Source organism: Delphinus delphis, chromosome 2 (assembly GCF_949987515.2).
Source record: "Delphinus delphis chromosome 2, mDelDel1.2, whole genome shotgun sequence".
Taxonomy (NCBI): domain Eukaryota; kingdom Metazoa; phylum Chordata; class Mammalia; order Artiodactyla; family Delphinidae; genus Delphinus; species Delphinus delphis.
This window is the reverse complement of record NC_082684.1, coordinates 165,841,417-165,864,257: the sequence shown is the minus strand read 5'-3', so window position 1 is coordinate 165,864,257 and position 22,841 is coordinate 165,841,417. Positions and strand designations below refer to the sequence as shown.

Genomic DNA, 22,841 nt, shown 5'->3' with positions numbered 1-22,841 from the left:
TATGGGGAAATCTTGCTGAGAAATGTGACTATTTAAAGAACTTCATGTCAATAAAAAGGAAAAGTCAATATCCATTTGATTTGACATAGTATTTTGAGCTTCAATTTTCCATGACTGACAATGCTGATTCTTTGAGAAGGAAATAATACATGTGTAATCTGATGTGTACTTGCTAAAAGTGGAGGGCAATTATTACCTAGAACCTAAGCGAGAGAGACACTATACAAAAAATCATCTCTAAGATGAAAAAAAAAGTCTCTTTGGTCTGCACCAGACTAAAAAATGTGGTGTCTACCTGAACAACATCTTAGTGGCTCTGCATGGAACTTTTCCCTCATTCCATTTTGATGTTTTGGCCATTGGCCTGTGAAAACTATTTCCAGAACTTGCCAGGAGGTTGTTTCTCAAAGATGTTATTTTCTGTATTGCATTTGTCGTCTGTATGAAGCTCCCAAAGAAGAATTCCCCTGGTCTTTGTTCCTCTTGGGAAGCCGTTTTGTGCTTTTATCTAGTGGACCCTATTACCAATCATGTAACTGATAGCATTCCCCTCTGCACTGGCTGCTAGAAAGTTTTGAGTCAAATTTTCACTTACCTCTAACAAATACGCAGGATTTTCATGGACTGCGTTTTGAATTCTAAGCTTGTTCCTGGCCTTGTCAAACTTTCTTTCCTACACTTATGCCTGTTTTTCATTTATTTTTATCTTTTACATCTTATATATCTTTTTAATCCACTTTGAATGCTTTCTGGATCGAGAGAGACTTGGAAATGCTTAGACGGATATGTATCCTATAATCTGTGCTCTCTTCATGAAACTGGGTGATAAATATAATTACCACACCATTTGATGTAAGGAACTTTATATTGAAATAATTACACATTCTTTGAAATTACACATTGGTTCATACAGAATAATCTTCACCTTAATTTCTAAAATCAAACTCACTTTTGAAAACCTTCTAGCAAAATGATTAGATGGGTCAACTTTAGACTTAAAGCCTGGCTAAGAAAATGTATACTTCATGAGATTCATTTCCTCTTGCCATTTGAAATGGGTGCTTGCTCCCTATTTTGTGCTCAATACTGAAAACACAATTCCTCAGCAAAGATTTACTTTATACTTAGATTTCAGAATTTTCCAGAAAAGAACTTTTAAGTCATGTAAATTTGAAGTCACATTTTTGTGACCCAGCATTCAAATGTGCAAAGAGCAAATCAGAATTGTTTTTAAATGAAGGTATGTTTCCAAGTCAATATAGACAAGTGCAGTGTATGGAAATAGTTTTTAGAAATATTTTTAGTTCAGTGAAGTATACTAAACAGTGTTCTTAATGATAAATTTGGGAAAATATGAACAAAAAATTTTAGAAAGGAATTTGTGATACTAAAATAGATCTACAAATATTCAAAATATCAATAATCTTACTTTATGGGAGTGAGACAAGGCGACTGAAGACACAACAAACCATGGACTTGATTTAACCAAGTCTTCCTGGAGCATCCAGAACATGAAGAATGACAGTCATAGGGCACTGTGCTGGGAACAGTAGCTGGGTGCTTTTACACATGATTCCCAAAGGGCAGAGATGCTCCTTAGGAAACAGCGGGGTGGATTAATTTCGAGAATAATAAGCTTTACACAAGTGTAATCTGATCTCATCAGACTGAATGCTTGCCAAAAGCCTGAACTCAGAAGCACGACCAAGTCCAATCCTAGTGACCTTGTTTCTACACAAGGAGAGCATTTCTAATATTTTTATTTAAAGAAATACTGATAAAATCTACCAGTGAACTTCATAGAAAGGGTATATAATGGATTTCTTGTTTCAACACCTTTTGTGTTCATTTGGAAGTTTAGAGAAATCTGTAAAGATCTGCCTCTCGGCTTCTTAACTTTATCAGTGCCCCTGGGTGGAACATGAGGTCAACTATGTAAGTTTCCGGGGGAGGGAGAGCCCCAATCACCCCCTTTCGGGATTCATTCATCAGCTTGACTTCATTCCAGGCTCTGCCGTACTCCCCGCGAACCAGAGAGCAGCCGATGCCAATTCTGTCAGCCAGAGCCTGTGGGGAGAAAACGCGAGATCAACCAAGAGGGAGGAGGGGGAGGGGCAGAGAAAAAGCCTTGGTTGAAAGACCCACCTTGGTCGAAGGTGAAATATACACTCTTGCAGAACAACAACAACAAAGTGCTTAGAAAGGAGGCTGGAAAAAAGGTGGAGTGTTGAGATAGGAGTTGGTAAAATGTGATAAGTTCCCCTGTTGCTCAAGATTCTGTGGACTCAAAATCTCTGTGTAGGTCCTGCTGGGAAGGGACATTTTTCAGGCAGTTGCGCTGCATTGTATCAGCACAAGATTGATAACGTAATTGGAGAAAAGCTGTTCCACAGGCTTTCAGCTCTAGTGCATCTATCAATCTTTCCATGCTCCTGGGCTGCTCCTTGGGTGTGATATGCAGTGGGATTGAATGGCAGGACTGGAATGGCAGGAACCTGTTTCTAGCCCATTTGTTCTGTGTGGTGTAGACAGGTGTTTTGGAGCCGGGGGTGGGGGGGGGGCAGAACTGTGAGTGGTTGGTCCTTTTTGGGCTGCCTGATGCCCTGTCCTCAGGGGTTGCGTATGTTCCTCGGAAGCTGTCTCTTCAATTTGTCCTGATTTTAAAAGCACTTTTTAAATAATCTGGAAACTTCCTAGCCACATCATAGTGGATAAGAGAGCTGGCTTGTGGGATCTCAGTTCCCCGACCAGGGATTGAACCCAGGGCTCCAGCAGTGAGCACGCCAAGTCCTAACCACTGGACCACCAGGGAGTTCCCAGAGTCTGAGTTCTTAACCTCAGCTGAGTTGAATCTGGAAGTATCTATTTTCTTTGTGAAGTGGGAAACAAGGTCATCTGCATATAGGAAGAGGTGAAGATGAAAAGGCTTAGGAAAGAAGGCAGATGTGGGGCACAGCTGCTGAGGAAAACAGGAAAAGCCTGTGGCCAGGAGCTGGAAAAGATGGCCAGGCAGCACGTACATCCACCACCTTGGATCCTGAATTGGCTGTGGCACATCCCACTGTCGCGTTCTGCAGCCCAAGTGTCATTGTGGGAAGGGCAGGCAGTCGGATTGGTCCAGTGTGGGCAGGCAAGGTGGAGGGGCAGAAGGATGGGGGCACAAAGACAAAGGAAATCAGTGAGCAGGTTACACGGTCTGTGGACGATTTATCTAGGCTTCCATGGAGGAAAGGAGCCGGAAGAAAACGGGGAGATGAAGAGTTTATGTAGGGGGAGTGAACACTTTTGGGAGGAATAGAAGGATAACACGTTTTACCAGTGAGTGTTGGTGTTCAGGATTCAGTGGTAGGCAAGACCTGGGTGATTAACTGCATGACTCAGGTGAGGTGTGAGGGTAATGAATTCAGTCTGCTGTAACGTTGTGAACTGAAATGTTTCCCCTTGAGATTCCTGTTTTCTTTCTGAAGGTGGGTCCCTTAAGAGGCAGTCATGAGGGTGAAGCCCCCACGATGGGAATTGTGCCCTTATAAGAGGAGGAAGGGCCCTCCTCCTACTCTGAAATATAAGGATACGGTACGAAAGCGGCAACCGCCGACCAAGAAGTGGGCTCTCACCAGACACTGAATCTCCTGACACCTTGATCTTGGACTTCTCAGCCTCCAGAACAGTGAGAAATAACTGTTTATTGTTTAAGCCACCCCATCTGTGGTACTTGGTTATAGTGGCCTGAGAAGACTAATGCAGTTCCTACAAGACACACAAGGGCAGCTAGCTACAGGGTAAACAGACAGACCTGGAATCAGGAGCGGCTTGTGGGAGAGAGGAAATGATCTAGAAACCTGAGACATGTAAGTCGTATTTAAGGTGATGTAGGAGGATGACCTCACCAAACGAAGTATGTAAAGGGAGAAAAGAGAAGAGCCTGGGACAGAACCTTGAGTTCTGGGTCAGGACCCCAACATTTAAGACAAGGGTGGAGGAAAAGAGGTCTCCAAAGGAGACTGAGATGAAATGGCAAGAGAGGACAAAGTTACTAAAGAAAGTGGTGTTAAAGAAAGAGAAGGATCAGTGACAAATTCTTTGATGTATCAAGCAAGACAGAAAACAGATCACTGTGATCCTTCTTGGGAGGGAACAAGGGCCAGACTGCAGGGAGTTGAGGATGAAACTGAGGTCAAGGAGTGACTAGGAGTTGAGAAGACTCAGAATTTTGGCTGGGAATGAGAATTATCTTCAGATAGAAGCAGTATGGTAGGTTTTGGCTCAGATAGGCATGGGTTCAAATTCCAGCTGTATCTCTGGTTATCCTTGGGTAAATTCCTTCTCTAAGTATCAATTTTCTTATCTTTAAAACAAAGGTAGTAATTTCAACGTTTGGCATATCTGAGACTCTTCACAATTATATTTATTAAGTGCCTGGCACATAAGTTCAAAATGATGGTGGTCATGGTGATAGGCGCTTATAGGAGTAGTTGTAGATATAATGAGAAAAGATTTATGTTTTCTCTTTAAATGTTTTGGACTTAAGTTCAGATTTTAAAGGTAAAACAGCTAGTAGAGAGAAAGAGATTTAAGATGGGAGAGAGGAATTGATAGAGCAAGAAATCCAAGGAAATAGGAAAGACTGGCATTTGGATTATAAACAGAATTGGCTTGGAACTGGAGGTAAGATGCAATGAGGTTTATAGGTATTCAGGAGAGGGTAGGAAGTTTATACATTTAAGTCTATGGCTCTGAAACAATTTTCTCAGCTCCTATTATACTCCAGACACTGGACACAATGGAGGAAAAAAGAAGATCACCCCCTCCCTTAAACCTAATCCTGCCCCAGTGTCCACATCTCTGTGAATGATGCCATCATTTCCAGTTACCCTGCCCAAATCCTGGAAATCATTTTCTTCTTCTCATGCAGTCTCTCACACCACCGCTAGGCAGTCAACAGCTCCTTTCAGTTTTATCTTCTATATCTCCTGCCAAACTCACCTCTCGTTCACAGCCTCCACCATGGCTTTAGTATCAGGCACCTGTGCTTCTTGCTTCAGTGACCTTCCAGTTGGTCTTCCCATCTCCAGTCTTTCCCCCGTTCTAGTTCATTCCGCATTCTGTTGCCTGAGTGGTCTTTCAAAATCACTTTCCCCTTAACTTTCGGTGGTTACTCACAGATTTTAAGGTCAAGTACAAACTCACATGGTGCTTTACTGTCTGGTGCTTTAGCCTTATCCAACCCCTCCCCGCTTTTCTGGATCCAGACCAACTATTCTACATCCCTCAAATGGACCACTGACTCTCATACATGTTATTTTAAATAAATATTTGTATTGTTTAGAACACCCTTGTCTTCCTTTTTTACCTGCTGAAATCCTATGTAGCCTCTAATTCTGAGGCCACATATCACTTCCTCCCTTGAAACTTTCCCTGACGTCACCTGAGAACCCGCAAGTCTGGCTTAGGTCCCCCTTGAATGCAGAGACTGTCACTTTATTTATTTATTTATTTATAAAAAATTATTTATTTATTTATTTTTGGCTGCCTTGGGTCTTCATAGTGGTGCGTGGGCTTCTCACTGCGGTGGCTTCTCTTGTTGCAGAGCAGGGGCTGTGGGTGCGTGGGCTTCAGTAGCTGTGGTGCGTGGGCTTCAATAGTTGTGGCACTTGGGCTCAGTAGTTGTGGCTCGTGGGCTCTAGAGCGCAGGCTCGGTAGTTGTGGCACACAGGCTTAGTTGCTCTGGGGCATGTGGGATCTTCCCGGACCAGGGCTCGAACTCGTGTCCCCTGCATTGGCAGGCAGATTCTTAACCACTGCACCACCAGGGAAGTCCCGAGACTGTCACTTTAGTATCTGTATATTCCCAGACCTTGGAAGAGGCCCTGGCCTAGAGCAGGTGTGTGATAAATATTGAATGAATATGTTTCCAATAGTCTGGTGAATATACGTGTGTGTATGTATATATACACATACATATACATGCCAAATATAAGTACATCTAAATGATAGGATTAATATCATCCAGTTAATTGTTAGCAACTGGCTTACTCCACAATGATACAGACAAAACATTTTTACCTAGTGGGAAATGAGCAAAACATCTTAAATACCTTGAAAAGCAAAGCTCGATGGTAGAAGATTCCTTTTTTGATCAGTCCAATTGGTACAACATTGGATTTAAGTTGAAACTTTAGTTCACTTATATGAAGTTCCCAGCTGAAATCATGTAGTTTTTCTTTTGGAATTTTACCGCCCATTTTTTCTGCCACGTACCTGTGTCAATTACAGTGAGATTTAATCAGTCAAGTTTAATATCTCACTTTGGATGCTTTGAGTATAAATATCTGTGTAATTATACTTGTAAAAGATACTTTCCGTCTGATTTTTGTTTGCTTTACTTTAAAAAATGTATTTACTATAAGTTAACATTATGCTTACTATATTTAAACTATCTTACATAAACTGAAATTCTAACATTTCATTCAGCAGGAAGAAGGAAATGAATGCTAATTTTCCCAATATGTATAGCAAGATACAAATCAATATCACACTACATTTGTATCAACACAGTTTTTAAATGTTATCTTAATCTTGGAAAGTATTTTCAAATGTTTGAATCTGAAATCCAAGGCATTGTCTTGACATGTGGTCCTTCTTTTAAGGAATTTAAACTCAGAGACAAAGACAAACATATGGGACCATTGTGAACCCTGAGGTTCACAAATCTTTTCAAGTTTTATCATCCTTTTCTTTTAAATTTTATCATTTTTTTTTAATTTAGAGAAAGACATGGCATTTATGTAACACTGAGGTTAGAGGAGACAGGAAGAGGCAAAAAGGGAAAAATTACTAACAGTTAGGTGAGGAGGTGAGGTGCGGGGGTGTACTTTGCCTGTGAGTTTCTCCTAAGATTAGGCTCTCACTGAAGATGTCAGTAAGCACACCTGCAAAAATCCTCTGTCAGCTGAGGCTGCTACATCATGGACTAAAGGCAGGATTGTAAAGAAAGAACTTCCTCTTGCTGTACGTGGAACCAAGTGAAGAAGAATAATGGTGAAAACCAAGAGAAAGGATTAGGCAGAAAACTGACCCTCAGTGCCAGCCAGATGTCCTGTAACAGCCTCTAGGAGCCAAAGGCATGGGGACACATCTCTGTATTGCTCTCTTGGTGTGGGTTCAGGTTAAGAAAACAATTATTTGGGAATGATGAAAACTATTTCTGATAGGAACAAAGCATGAGGAAATTTGACAAGTGTTGAAATGAGCTAAGTCAGATTTCTGCTTGAGTCATCATTTCTCAAGGACACCAAGGAAAACTTCGGTAGCCAAAAACGCTCTCTTCCAGAGTCGCCTGACAAGAAGTCAGTGATCTGGCGGCTGTGTTTCTTGCAGTTGTCACATCCAGGTTTGGTGCCTGCAATTCACTTCTATTTGGAGAAGGTACAAGCTCCCACGGAGATTGCAGCTGTTGCACAAGCCAGGAGCTCACGACTGGCTGGTGTCAGTCATGAAGGCAAGCCTCCATTTCTAGAGGTTTCCTGTCAGTCATAAAGTCAGGTTCTCAGCCTTCTCTTAGAGGAATCAGATTAAATGCTCTCGTTTAGGAGGCGACCTCACTTAGCTTATACAGCATGCCGAACCATCTCTTAGAATACCCACAATCCCACTTTGGAGCAACATGAAACACAAAATATCAGACATATAACATAAAAATAAGGGATGGCTATTTGTATTAGAAAACAACTTGTGAGTTTACAAATAATTCAAAATAGGATTCCTTCATTCATAACTTCTTTAGGATCACCCTGGAAGATGCTTTTCCTGGTTTAGCTGGAGAAAATGACCTAGGCATTTTTCTTTAAGTAATTTCCAGCTCCTAGCTCTGATTCTTGGCAGAAATATGATCTAAAATAGAAATGGAGGATTTATATCCAATTCATTGTGTTTCTGCTTCAGAGTCAGAGGCAGGGTGCTATACAAGTTTGGTTTTATTATGGTGTAGTTGTTTGAAAATTGGCTAAAAAGTGCAAATCAGTAACATCAAAAACATTTTTCAGAAATTGAAAATGTGTATGTATATATAGACACTTACTTTGCAAGAACCTCAACCTGTTCCTTTATACTGGTGATGGGAAGTATGGATCTGGTCACTTCATACACATAAACACAGAAGTCAGGATCAGAGGGAGGGAGCCATTCTTTATCAGGACTTCCTTCTCCAGTCAGTTTTGGTGCTACTGCAACCTCTTCCTCCTCCTTCACTTTTTCCTCTTCTTTTTTTACTCTGCCTTTCCTTAGAGAGTAAACAATAGCAATCAATATCACAGAGTGAATAAGCACTAACTGTGCTCTGAGTTGATCTGAAGAGCATTGCAGAAATATAGTATTTTATATATACCTCAACAACAATACCATACAGAGTTTTCAAATTTTCCACGACAAAGATAGAGCTTTATAGTCTCTATATTTTGCTGGAGAAATTATTTTTCAAGAGATTACTACACGACTGATATATATTATGAAAATCATTGCTTTTCTGTACCATTGCTTATCAAGATATTTGGTACATTGTAGGTATGTAATAAATATTTATGGAATTGGGAAAAAATAGGTTGCCTCCTCAGAGAGTCTATGCCAGTCTTATATCATCTCTTGCTTCAGTTGAGACCTTCTGCAAGAAGAATTTGGATCCCACTTTTAAGAACAATTATCCAAAACATGGAAAAAGACAAAAACAAAATAAGGATGGCATGGAATTTTCATGTCATGCAGGGGCAAAGATTCATGCAAAGTTTATCTAGGGAAACGTATTTAGTTCTGTACTTAGGGTAAATAGAATGTACTTAGTAAACAGTAAAGATACTGTTTAATTAAAAGATACTCTTAATGAAAAGTTCCAGACTTAGAGAAGTTACTAGTTAACATATAGATTTTTGTTTAGTAGAGATGCAAATTATTTCTCTTCAATGGAAAAGATACTCCCAAAGGTTAAAATCTTTTTCTAACATTCCTTAATTAAATTGGATAGAAATGCATATATTCTCAAATGATCTTTGAACCAGTATTAATATCTTACTAATTCTCTCATGAGTGGAACAAAACAATGACAGGGGTTCTCATTCCAGGTAACAGGGAGTAAGCACACTTCACCCTGTGTCTCCTACTGAATACAGTCATAAAACCTGGACAGGGTGCATGCAATAGCTATTTGAAAACTCTGAAAAATAATTCACAGCAGGAAGATCAGAGAAGACTGACATTTGAATGACTACGGAACTGACGGTGAGCTTATATTTTAATTTTCCTCCACTATTCTCCAAGCTGAACTAAACATAGTCCCAAGTCTGGAAGTGGGCATCAGCACAGAGAGAGCCCAAGGAGAAGCCGATTGAGAAGCAGGAAAGAGAGACAGTGGAGGAAAACCCTTTCTTTGATTTTTTTTTCTTATTTTTATCCATTATCTTGTACCCCGTCTTCTAAGGAAGCTTGTGACGGTGGTGGCAGCGGTGACATTAAGGTCCCTAAGAGTCTAAAACTGCCTTATACTTGCTCAGTCCTCCTGCTGTTTGGCTGTGGACATGGATGCAGTCATGGCAAGAGCGTAGCAGCGCAGGGTAAATAAAGGGTTTTTTGGCTTGAGGACCAAAAGGGAAGCTCCAAGGAACCAAAAAAGACAAGGGAGATCATGGAGAGGGAGGAGCTCAGGAAAGCAACCCTATAAAATTGTTTATATATTCCTAGGCTTACTTCCAAGCTGTGTGTGCATAGTTCTGATCCTAAACGGCACATACGTAGATTTTGAAGATGGAACTATGGTATAAACTACCGCCCAAGTCCCATACTGGACACTATTTGGTACACGTGCAGGGCTGATCCAAATAGCACCACAAAGCCTTTGAAAATGGGACTAATGGTGGAATGACAACCCACAAAACACTGGTTGAAATTTGAAGACTGAAAGCATCTGGGCCAATTGATTGCTAAAACACACACACAAAAGAAACATTCTTCTTAGCATAAGTGTAAGACCCATAAATAAGAACTGAAGGACTCATAACATAATATCACAATCTATGTAATTACTCAACATATGAAGAACCAGGAAAATCTCACCTCGTATGGGAAAAGACAATCAAAACACATCAGTGCTGAGATGACTCAGCTGTAAACTGTTCCAACAAGTAGGTCAAACACTCTTGAAATGACCAGGGAGTTATAAAGTCTTAGAAAGAAATAGAAGATAAAAAAATAGAATTTGCAGCTGAAAAATACAATAACCAAAACTTAAAAAACACAATTCCCTGAATAGGTTTAATAGGAGAATGGAGATAACAGAAGAAACAGTCTATGAACTTGAAGATAAATCAATAAAAATGATCCAATCTGGACAACAAAAGATTGAAAAAGCAACTGACAGAGTCGCAGGGACTTGTGGTGCAATAAATAAGAGCTAATATTGGTGTCATCGTAGACTCAGAAGAAGAGGAGAAAGAATGAAGCACAGAAAAAAAAATTGAATAAATTAAGGCTGAAATGGTTTCCTCGATTTGGTTAAAGACATAAATCTACATAGTCTAGAATTTCAGGGACTTCCCTGGTGGCACAGTGGTTAAGAATCTGCCTGCAGGTTCGTTTCCCGGCCCATGCACCAAAAAAAATAAAAAGAATCTGCCTGCTAATGCAGGGGACACAGATTCGAGCCCTGGTCTGGGAAGATCCCACATGCCGTGGAGCAACTAAGCCCATACACCACAACTACTGAGCCTGTGCTCTAGAGCCCTTGAGCCACAACTACTGAGCCCGTGTGCCACAACTACTGAAGCCTGCATGCCTAGAGCCCATGCTCCGCAACAACAGAAGCCACCGCAAGGAGAAGCCCATGCACTGCAACGAAGACTAGCCCCTGCTCACTGCAACTAGAGAAAGCCAACGTGCAGCAATGAAGACCCAACACAGCCAAAAATAAATAAATAAATATTTATTTATTTAAAAAAAGAAAAAGAATTTCAGTGAATGTCAATAAGGTACACCCAAAGAAATCCACTCCAGACACGTTGAAATCAAATTATTGAAAACTAAAGACAAAGCAGATGACGTGATTGCCTATGTAGAAAATCCCAAAGAATCTACTGAAAAAACTCCCAGAACTAAGAATTGAGTTCATCAAGATCTGAAGATATAAGAACAACATACAAAATCAATTATGTTTCTATATAGTTACAATGAACAGGTGGAAACCAAAATTAAAAACCAAAAAAAAATTTGGAGCACTTACAATTATGCCAAGAAAATTAAATCCTTAGGTATAAACTTCTAAAAAACATGTGTAGTATTTGTGTGCTGAATATTAAAAAGTGCTGTCAAAAGCAATCAAAGAAGACGTAAATACATGATGAGACATCCTGTGTCCATAGATTTAAAGATGCAACATATTAAAGATGTAATTCTCCCCAAATGATCTCTAGGTTTAATGTAATTCCTATCAAAATCCAAGCAAAGTTTTTTTGTAGAATAGAATATCTTATTCTAAGATTTATATGGAAAGGCACAGGTGCTAGAATAGCTAAATCAAACTTGACAAAGAAGGATAAAGTGGGAAGAATCACTTTGCTTGATATCAGATCTTACTGTGTAGCTACAGTAATCCAGATGGAATGATACTGGTGGAGGGACAGACACACAGATTAATGTAACAGAAGACCCAGACCCACACAAATATGCTCAATTATTTTTAACAAAGGTGCAAAAGCAATTCAATGGGAGAAGTATAGACTTTTCAACAAATGGTGCTGAGCAGTTAGACATGAATGATCCTTGTGGTGATAGAACTATTGATTTTCTTAACATGAACCTACCCATGTGAGAAAATTGTATAGAAGTTAATATACACACAGACACACACACGTAGGAGTAAAACTGGGGGAACCTGAATAAAACCATTGGATTGTATTCGTCATTATCCTGGTTGTGATATTGTACTATAGTTTTGAAAATGTTATCATTGGGGGAAACTGGGTTAGGGGTATATGGGCTCACTCTATGTTATTTCTTACAATAGCATGTGAATTTACAATTATATCATAATATTTTCAATTAAAAAATCCATTGACCATGCTTCTGTCATCTATTATTGGACTCTATTCTGTTCATTCATGTCCCGGTCTATCCCTTCATCAATACCAAACTATTTTGGTTACTGTAGCTTTACAGTAAGTCATAAAATCAGGTAGAATGATTCAATTTTATTCTTTTTCAAAATGATTTTTCACTATTATAATTTATTTACCTTTCCATAAAAGTTTTAGAATTAGCATATCTCTGTCTACCAAAAATGCTGCTGGAATTTTGATAGAATTGTATCAAATCTAGATCGACTCAGGGAAAACTGAGATTTTCACTATGTTGAGTTTTCCAACACGTGAACATGGTATATCCCTTCACATATTTAGTGATTCTTTGATTTCCTTTGTGTTTTACAGTTCTCAGTATATAAGTTCTATACATGTTTTGTTTCATTTTCTCTTTCACTTTAATTTCATATTTCATTTTTCAGCCCTATTAAAATGGTATTAAAAGTTTTTGGTTTTCAATTTTTCATAGATGGTATATAAAAATATAATTGATTTTTCTGTGTTGAACTTATATCCTGACATGTTGCTAAACTCACCTATTAGTTCTAAGAGTTTTGTTTGTTTTTAAGTGGATTCCTTAAGGATTTTCTGTTTAGACAATCATGTTGTCTGCAAATAGGAACAGTTTTTCTCTCCTCACTTGTCTTGTTCATGATCTTTGCAGGAAAGCATCCAGTCTTTCACCATTAAGTATGGTAATTTTTGTGGATGCCTTTTATCAGGCTGAGGAAGTTCCCTTATATTCTTCCTATTTTGCTGACAGTTTTAGTTTTTATCATGAATAGATGTTGAATTTTGTCAACTGATTTTCTGCATCAATTAATATGATTATGTGCTTTTTCTTCTTTATACTGTTAATATGGATTACATTGATTGATTTTCAAATATTGAACCAGCCTTGCATTCCTGGGATAAACTCTGAGATGAATTATTTATTCTCTTTATATATTGCTTTGATGTGCTAATATTTCAGAAAGGTTTTTTTTCATCTATGTTCATGATGGATTTTTTTTTTTCATGATGGATTTTGAGCTGTAATTTTCTTATAATGTCCTTTTCTGGTATTGACATTAGGATAATGCTGGTATCATAACATGAGTTGGGAAACATTCTCTTTTCTATTTTCTTGAAAAGATTGTTTAGAGTTGGTGTTAATTCTAGAAATATTTGGCAGAATTCACTAATGAAATCATCTGGGTCAGGAGATTTCTCTCTTGGAAGGGTTTTATGAAATCAACTTCTTTAATAGTTAAATGATGATTTTGGCATCTGTTCCATCTTTGGTGAGTTTTGATAGTTTGCAGCTTTTGATGAATTGGTCCATTTCATTTAAGGTGCTGAATTAAAGTTCTCATAGTACTGTTGACACAGTTATTGACATTTTTAAAGAACCAGCTTTTGATTTCATTGACTTTCTCTGCTGTTTTTCTGTTTTAAATTTCATTGATTTCTGTTTTTATTATTTTCTTCCTTCTAATTTTATTAAGTTTATTTTTCTAGATTCTTGAGGTTAGATTATTGATTTATGACCTCTCTATCTAATACATTTTAGTAAAATAAATCTCCCTCTCAGCATTGCTTTGGCTGCATCCCACAAATTTTGAGAGTTGTATTTTCATTTTCATTCAGTTCTTTGTATATTTTAAGTCCTTTGAGGCTTCCTTTTGTCCCAGAGATTATTTAGAAGTGTATTATTCAATTTCCATATGCTTAAAGATTTTCTTCTTGTCTTTCTGTCATTAATTTCTAGTTTGATTCTATTATGGTCAGAGAATATAATCCGTATGATTTCAATTATTTTAAATTTGCTGAGCCTTGTTTTATGACCCAGGGTATTGTAAATGTTCCAAGTGCAGCTGAAAAAATGTGTATTCTGTTGCTGGTGATGGAATGTTCCATAATATGTCAATTAAATCCTATTTATTTCTGGTGTTGTTCAACTCGTTTATATCCTTGCTGATTTTAGGTCAAGTAGTTCTATCAGTTGCTCAGAGGGGCATGTCGAAGCCCCCAGCTATAAGTTTGGATTTTTCTATTTCTCCTTTCTGCTCTATCAGTTTTTGCCTCATGTATTTTGAGGCTCTGTTGTTTGGTGCATATACATTGGATCATTATATCTTCTTCATGGATTGATTCATTTTATCATATGTAATGTCCCTCTTTCTCTCTAGAATTTTTCTTTGCTCTGAAGTCTGCCTTAATACATATTTAAAAAAACATTCCTGTTTTTTAAAAAATTAATGTTTACATGGTATCTTCTTCCATCCTTTCATTTTCAACCCACCTATATCGATACATTTGAGTTTCTTTAAACAGCATATAGTTGAATCATAACTTTTTAATCCACTCTGCCAATCTCTGCCTTTTGATTGGCTCTTTTCCTTTGTTTTTCTTTTCTTGCCTTCCTGTGGGTTACTTGAACATTTTTATTTATCCATCTTGATTTATTTACATTGCTTTTGAGTGTAGTTCTTTGTATTGGTTTGTAGTGGTTACTGTAGGTATTATAATATACATATATTGGTTATCACAGTCTGCTGGTATCCATGTTTTACCACTTTGAGGGAAATATGGAAACCTCACACCCATGGAGGTCTCTTTACTGTCTCCAGTTTTAAATACCATCGTCTTGAGTATCAGATGTTTTTATAATTTTTGTTTCAATCATCAAATATGATGTATAAAGCTCATGAGGAAATAGTCTATTGTATATACCCATATTTCAGCTCTTCCTTCTTTCTTCCTGATCCTTCCAGATTCTTTCATTATTTTCTTTTCGTTGGAAGAACTTCCTTTAGCTAGCCAGTCTGTAAGGGTAGGCCAGCTAGCAGTAAATTGTTTTCCCCCATCTGGGAATGTCTTTATTTCTCCCTCTTTATTGCTGAAGGATAGATTCATCAGATAGAGAACACATGGTTCATTCTTTTAGCACTTGAAAAATGGTGTGCCATTTCCTTCTGGTCTGAGAGAAATCTACTATCATTCAAATTGGTGTTTCCCTATAGGTAATTGGAATTTACACCTTTATGAAGTCTGGATCCCATGACTCAGGTGGGCTTTCTTGGGTGGAGCAATCTCTGCTATGCTAGCAGAGACAGAGGGAGGACTAGGAAGCCTGTGTGTGACTTCTTTCAGCCTTTTCTTATGTGTATCTTTTGCCTGCTGATCTTGCATTGTATCTTTTGCTATAATAAATCTTAGCTGCGATTATATATTTGAAAGCCCCAAAATGGGACTAGGCTGGTGTAGGCAGGTAAATCTCCTAAATTATGTATTTACAAGTATGGAGCATTCTGTTCCACTAGCAGTAAATTAGGGGTGGGAATTATCTTTAAGTATTATTTGAAGCATGGTGTGGGAGGAGGATCAACTGAAGTCCATTTGAGTTTTCCCTTTAATTTAGAGAAAAAAATACAAAAATAATCCAATCAGCTGCTATTGGAGAATCACACAAAACTCTATAATCATAACAAATACTAAAAAAAAAAAGTTTTATATTTTCTAATCCAATATTCTATTTACTACAGCCGAGGAAAGAGTCTAATCATGCATTAAATGCACTAACGATATATTGTGATAAAATCTCCAAGCAAAAATGACTACTTTCCAGCTATATCATCTTAACCCTTTTCCTTTTTTGTAAGATAAATAAACTGAACACCTTACAGTGCATAGTCAGATGTTAGTAAATTAGGAACTAATCCTGGGAAGGTCAATTAGAATGGCAAGAAAGCATAAATAGGTTTACCTGTTTTCTAAAATTACAGGGTAGCTTTGTAAGATTGGAGATCTCGACCCTGTGATTACTCAGAGCCACCTATGAAACAAAGCAGGTGTAGTTCTCCCTGAGCATGCTGCCTGAAGTGAGAAGAATCATTTGGTGTGAGAAGATGACGTCCAGTACCCTGGGCTAAGCGCATCAGAGGGAAACTGACTGAGTGATTAAAAAGAGATAATTTATGGGAACCCCTGAATTGTAATTTCCTGCTGCTATAAATAGAAGTATTTCACTTGGACTTCTTTCCCATGAAGGCTGCCAAGTGGTGTAAATAAGGGCTTCAGTACTTAAATGAATTTCATTTCTAGATAAACATGGAAACAAGAGCTTGGAAATTACAAAATTAACTCCTGTAAAATTAATCTCCAGAAAGAACATCAATTTATGATTAAAGATATAACAAATTCTAGCTTTCTTGCAGAAACTTTAGCAAAACTACCTCAGAGAACAGAGATTTACTGTGAGAACCCAAAACAATAAGGATATTTTCTATGTTCACAGGTGGATGAGTAGGTAAATAGGCAAGTAGAGAGAGATAATTGGCTCAAAATTGTGTATTGACATTATCAAAGTTTAACCACTTGCTCCTTCTTGATCCCATCAACTATTTTTTTAAGTAAATTTATTTATTTATTTATGGCTGCATTGGTTGTTTGTTGCTGTGCATGGGCTTTCTCTAGTTGTGGTGAGTGGGGGCTACTCTTCCTTGCAGTGCGCGGGCTTCTCATTGTGGTGGCTTCTCTTTGTTGTGGAGCATGGGCTCTAGGCCCGTGGGCTTCAGTAGTTGTGACTCACAGGCTCTGGAGTGCAGGCTCAGTAGTTGTGGCGCATGGGCTTAGTTGCTTCACGGCATGTGGGATCTTCCCGGACCAGGGCTCAAACCCATGTCCCCTGCATTGGCAGGCAGATTCTTAACCACTGCACCACCAGGGAAGTGCCAACTATTTGAATGTATCAATTATAGGGCAGAGCTGGTGGGAGAGATGTAAGTCATGAATCCGGCCCACTTGTGGTTTCAATTTAGGTGAGAAGATTTTGGTATGTGAAAAATAATCACAATACCATGTAGCATTCAATAAATTCCACAAGGAATAAAAATTAGAAACTCAAGCAGTTCAACACTGAACAAAATCTATTCCAGTTAGGTGTCCTGTTCTACCCAATCTATTCCAAAAGGATGAGAAGGGAGTATTGTACAAAGTGGAGATATGATTTATTCTGGTCTTAGGAAGGTACATCGTGTGTGTGTGTGTGTGTGTGTGTGTGTGTGTGTGTGTGTGTGTGTGTGTGTGTGTGTGTGTGTGTGTGTGAGATGTGTGATGTGTGTGTGTGTAGTTTATTTTGTTTGTTCCACTAGGATGTAAGTTCTATTAGGGCAGAGGGATTTGTTCAGTGCTATACTTCTAATACTAGAATAATTCCTGGCATCTAAGTGCTCAGTAAATATTTGTTGAATGAATGAATAAATTCAAGAAAAGAAGGTCAGAAGGTATTTAAATGTTACCAAGAGAAAATATGTGTTTTTGGAAGACTTTTGAAGTCAAGATTTAAGGGAAGGGAAAAAAAAATGGTGAGGTATGGGTAAAAAGAGGGTTTGAGAGAAATTCTTTTATTTTTTAAATTTTAGTTAAATTTTTAAATTGAGGTATAATTAACATGTAACATTATATTGGTTTCAGGTGTACAACACAATGATTCGATATTTCTATACATTGTGAAAGGACCACCAGAGTAAGTCTAGTTACCATCCGTCACCATACAAAGTGAACTTTTAGGATTCACTCTCTTGGCAACATTTAAATATGCTCTATATTATTGACTGTAGGCACCATGCTGTACATTACATTCCCATGACTTTATTTTATAACTGGAAGTTTGACCTCTTGACCCCCTTCACCCATTTCGCCCACTCAATCCCCCTTCCCTCTGGCAACCACCATTCTATTCTCTTTATCTATGATTTTGTTTTGTTTGTTCATTTGTTTTGTTTTCTAGATTCCACATATAAGTGAAATTGTACAATATTTGTCTTTCTCTGTCTGATACTTTGCTTAGCATAATTCCTTCAAGGTCCATCCATGTTGTCTCAGATGGCAAGATTTCATTCTTTTTTATGGCTGGTGGTATTCTATCGTATACATATACCACTTCTTCTTTGTCCAGTCATCCATTGATGGACACTTAGGTTGTTTCCATATCTTGGCTGTGTTAAATAATGCTGCAATGAATGTGGGGGTGTAGAAAATTTTCAAATTAGTGCTTTCATTTTCATCAGATAAATACCCAGAGGGGGAATTGCTGGATCATTTTAAGTTTTAATGTTTTGAGGAACCTCCATACTGTTTTCCATAAAGCCTGCACCAATTTACATTCCCATCGACAGTGCACGAGGGTTCTCTTTTCTCCACATGCTGCCCGAAACTTGCTATCTCTTGTCTTCCTGATAGCCAATCTACCAGGTGTGAGGTGATATCTCATTGTGGTATTGATTTGCATTTCCCTGATGATTAGTGATGTTGAGCATCTTTTTTTGTGCCTGTTAGCCATCTGCATGTCGTTTTTTGAAAAAATGTCTATTCAGATCCTCTGCCCTTTAAAAATCAGATTGCTTTGTTTTGCTACTGAGTTTTATGAATTCTTATATTTTGGATATTAACCTTTTATTGGATATATGATTTGCAAATATTTTCTCGCATTCAGTAGGTTGTCTTTTCATTTTGTTGGTGGTTTCCTTTGCTGTGCAGAAGCTTTTTAGTTTGATGTAGTCCCAGTTATTTATTTTTTGCTTTTGTTGTCTTTGCTTTTGGAGTCAGATCCAAAAATCGATTGCCAAGACTGAAGTAAACAGCTTATCATCTAAGTTTTCTTCTAGGAGTTTTATGGCTTCAGGTCTCACATTTTGAGTTAATTTTTGTTTATGGTATAAGATAGTGGTCTACTTTCATTCTTATGCATGTGGCTGTCCAGTTTTCTGAGGAAAATCATTTTAAAAACAAAAATGTGGGCTTCCCTGGTGGCGCAGTGGTTGAGAGTCCGCCTGCTGATGCAGGGGACAAGGGTTCGTGCCCTGGTACGGGAAGATCCCACATGCCGCGGAGCCACTGGGCCCGTGAGCCATGGCCGCTGAGCCTGCGCGTCCGGAGCCTGTGCTCCGCAATGGGAGAGGCCACAACAGTGAGAGGCCCGCGTACAGCAAAAAAAAAAAAAAAAAAAAAAAAAGTTTTAGGAAGTCATTGTGGTGGGATCAAGATGACCTAAGTAGCAGAAATGTTAAAGTATATGTTGTAAAGATCTAAAAGTCTCCAAAGATGAACAGACTGGAAGGATATGTATTTCATATCCTCCTATTTGGGGACAGAAAAACACACTTTTAAGTGTGTATAATAAACTCATGTGCAATCAACTTAAATATTTATGAAAACTAGTCTCAATAAAAAATATGGTATAGATAGAACTTGTAATTCCTTTCACAAATGGGTATAGTAAGTGTTTATTGTAAGGAGAATGGTCTTTACAAGGAAAAGCTTTAGAGAGCATTACACATGTTGGTTTCTGTGAAGCCTAGGGAAGTATCAAGAAGGTGTCTGGATAAACAAAATATAAATTAATCACCTCTCCTTTGAGAGCTATGCCATAAAAGAAAGTGCAATTAAAACCTTCGAAAACAGAAATAAGATGGTGGCTGGTCACCTAATGAGAGCCTGTTGCTCAATGATTTTAATTTACATGGTATATGGTAATAATATTCATCAGGAAAAAGAAGTCCGCACTTTCACTTTCCTTGTCTGGTACCTCACACACAGTTGACTGACTTGTCTCCCATCTCTCCTCTCCCTTTCAGAAATTCAGCTGCTTTGTGGTTCTAGATGTCTCATTATTCTTTGTCAGTATTGCTCAGTATCTTTTTGGTCAACATTAAACATTCTCCATGACATTTTCAGATGAGTAGAGTTAAAATATTTTACTCTATGTCCAGGGGTCTTTAACAGTCACAAGACAAGAAAGGTTGACCAAAAGATAAACAACAGGACAACGAGATTATGACCAATCTATCCCCCAGTGGACCAAGGGCTGAGAATGGGAAAGAGCCTGGACACACTGATCACTTAAATAAGCCAGGTGGATTCTTCCCCAGGAAGCTGAGGAGTTCAGGAGACCACAGGGAGACACCTGCCTCAGAGCCAGCCTTGTCCTGTCAAGCATGTGAAGATAAGATGGTCTCCCCCACAAATACACACAAGAGACGCAGATTGTACTTGATTATTGTTGGGCTTTAGAACTGAAAGACTGCCTTGGAATTGGGCCCAGATTTGGTCCCATGGCAAGTCAAAGTCACATATAAGCTACAGTTATGGGTGAGGTGGCAACCAAAAGAAAGTCAAGGAAGGTAACAAAGCAATTGTAAACAGACACTGTGCAGGTGGAGAGAGAAAAAGAGAGAGGGAGAGAGACAAGCAGACTAACGGTTTATCTACTTTACTCCCAGCTCCTGTCGTGTGCTGGATTCTGGGGATTCTTCTGCATCCCTGCAAGGCTGGAGTGGGTTTGGGCTCCCTGCAACTGTTTCATCCAATAGTACTAACATTTGTTGAATGTTTACTCTGGGCCAGGCCCTGCTCTAAGCCCTTTTCATTCATTAACTTATTTAATCTTCTCAAGACACTGTGAGGAACAGACTACAGGTTTTTTGTTTTTTTGTGGTACGCGGGCCTCTCACTGTTGCGGCCTCTCCTGTTGTGGAGCACAGGCTCCGGACGCGCAGGCTCAGCGGCCATGGCTCACGGGCCCAGCCGCTCCGCGGCATGTGGGATCTTCCCGGACCGGGGCACGAACCCGTGTCCCCTACATCGGCAGGCGGACTCTCAACCACTGCGCCACCAGGGAAGCCCCAAACTACAGTTTTGTTTTGTTTTGCATTTTACTGATAAGTGAACTCAGCCAAAGAGAAGGTAACCTATTTGCTCAAGAGACACAGTTTATAAGTGTGGATCTTGTTGAAAATAACCTTTTCCTGCAAAAAGTTGAGATTTCTGTTCTCTTGAATAAACACAAATGCCTTATGTATGCCAGCCAAGCGCCGTGCTAAGTGCTGGCGATGAAAAGAGAAATTACTCGAGTCCGAGCATGTTCTTGTCCTCAAGGCACTCTCAGTCCAGGGGAGGAGGAACAAGAGAAGCCAAGTGAGGAGGGGAAGGGAAGGGAAGAGGTGAGGAGGGGCAGGAGGGCAGAGAGGATGAGGGATGATCAGAAGCAGAGATCAGAACAGTGAGCAACAGAGACTGACAGGAGAAAATAAAGTCAGAAATAGAACATACACAGCTCTGAGGTCTGCGGAGGAGGGCAGACCACTCCTTAGGAGACCTTAGGAGACAGTCTCGGTTTAGAAGGTAGATGCTCAATTATATACATGTGTGCCAAATAGCCTCCAGCACCCCAGTGTTTTTCAAGGGCTTAAGTCAACAATAATTGACAGGTCATGGAGCGGGGCAGGAGGTCTGAGTGGTTTTTTGAAGAATCCAGGAAAACGCTGACAAGAGAAAGAATATGTTTAAAAATATGTAAACATGTAGACAGTGTTTTAAAATATGCCAGGCCTAAAAAGCGTGGAACCACATTATAATGGTTCCAGCCAAATTCAGAATGTGGTCCCGTTTCCCTTTCCTCTTCTCATTGCTTCCTGAAGGGTCAGGGGTTTCCATAGGCAAGACGGGGAGGGGATGTGGAAGCAAGAGGCAGGAATGAGGGAGGCTTACGGTGCAGCCAGTGCTGCTCATCAGCTGCCGAGGCAGCCACGGGGTGGGGGTGGGGGGCAGAAAAGTTCATTTTAAGTTGATTCCTACACATGGTTGGACTTTTAAAGGGCTAACTGGAGACTGCTGTTTCCGTTGTCTCTGCATTAAAGTGACTGTAGGACTTTACAGTGAGCAAAGTACCCTGAGTTCTCACCCAGAGGCAGGAGAAGAAATTCCCTCTGGGTAAGTTTTAAAGAGACAACAAGAGACACAAATAAAAGTAATTTTAATTATACTTCATGAGTCCTGTTTAGTGCTACATCTGATTCCATAAGAAGAGCTTCCTAGTTAAAAGCCACCCCTCCCTTTCACCAACTCTGTGGGTAATTAAAACTTGACAGGATTACAGTTAGGAGAAGAATACAGTAAGGAGGTTTCTACCTGGATCCTTTCTCTTTAGTGGCGCTTTTGCTAAGAGCAGTATTGCGTCCCGAAGTAGGTTCTGATTTCTCTTCGGTGGGAGATCCAAATCCAGCACTAAAATGATAACTGTTTTCTCTTGTCATTTGAAAAACACCACAACCAATTTCAATCATACAGAAAATAGCAATGCACTACATTTGCAAGGCATTTTATAATTTATAAGGCATTTTCACTTCCATTATATGTTTTGATCCCAGTCACCGAGAAGAAGCAGGGCACCAGGCATTATTCCATCTACAAATAAGGACACTAAGCCTGATCATGGACACTGAGTCAGGGGCTCAAGATCTCACTCTGGGTTCACAGAAGACAGAATGTCAAACCAGGTTTCCTGGCTTTCATCCTGAAATTGTGTGACTGTGAGAAGACTAAAATTTAAGTTGCCAAAACCTAAAATCTGAATTTCTTTTTTACTCTCAAATTAAGGGAGAGAATTATTTGAGTGTAGACAAAACATCATTTTCTTACTTGGTCTTTTCTTTACTTGCTCTTCTTAAAGAAGATGAAGAAGAAATACTTCGTCCATAACCAACGTCTGATGACTTATCTTCCATAGATGGAGTTGGAGAACTAAAATTTTACATATTTGAAATTATGTACAAATTAAAATAATTTGTCAATATTGACTTTGTCCTACTTTTAACAGTGACACATTATTTTAAAAGCAAAAAGGAGAGTTTAAAATAAGATAAAATGAATATTATAAACCTTTTCATGAGCTAGAACTAGAAA

The 22,841-nt window shown here is 38.9% G+C and overlaps 1 protein-coding gene across 2 annotated transcripts in view; it reads right to left on the bottom strand.

Annotated features, from left to right (window-relative positions):
• Window positions 1-1,857: 1,857 nt before the first annotated feature.
• The window catches only part of ARMC3 (armadillo repeat containing 3), an 89,405-nt gene continuing 68,421 nt past the window's right edge, over window positions 1,858-22,841 (bottom strand). The window contains exons 14-18 of one of the 2 annotated variants that reach the window (XM_060003770.1): window positions 22,578-22,679; window positions 22,068-22,184; window positions 8,078-8,278; window positions 6,096-6,258; window positions 1,858-2,067 (exon numbers count right to left, since the gene is read on the bottom strand). In XM_060003770.1, the coding sequence (XP_059859753.1) occupies window positions 1,858-2,067; window positions 6,096-6,258; window positions 8,078-8,278; window positions 22,068-22,184; window positions 22,578-22,679 (793 nt within the window). The remainder of the gene's footprint in view (window positions 2,068-6,095; window positions 6,259-8,077; window positions 8,279-22,067; window positions 22,185-22,577; window positions 22,680-22,841) is intronic. The other variant, XM_060003771.1, reaches the window with a different exon arrangement.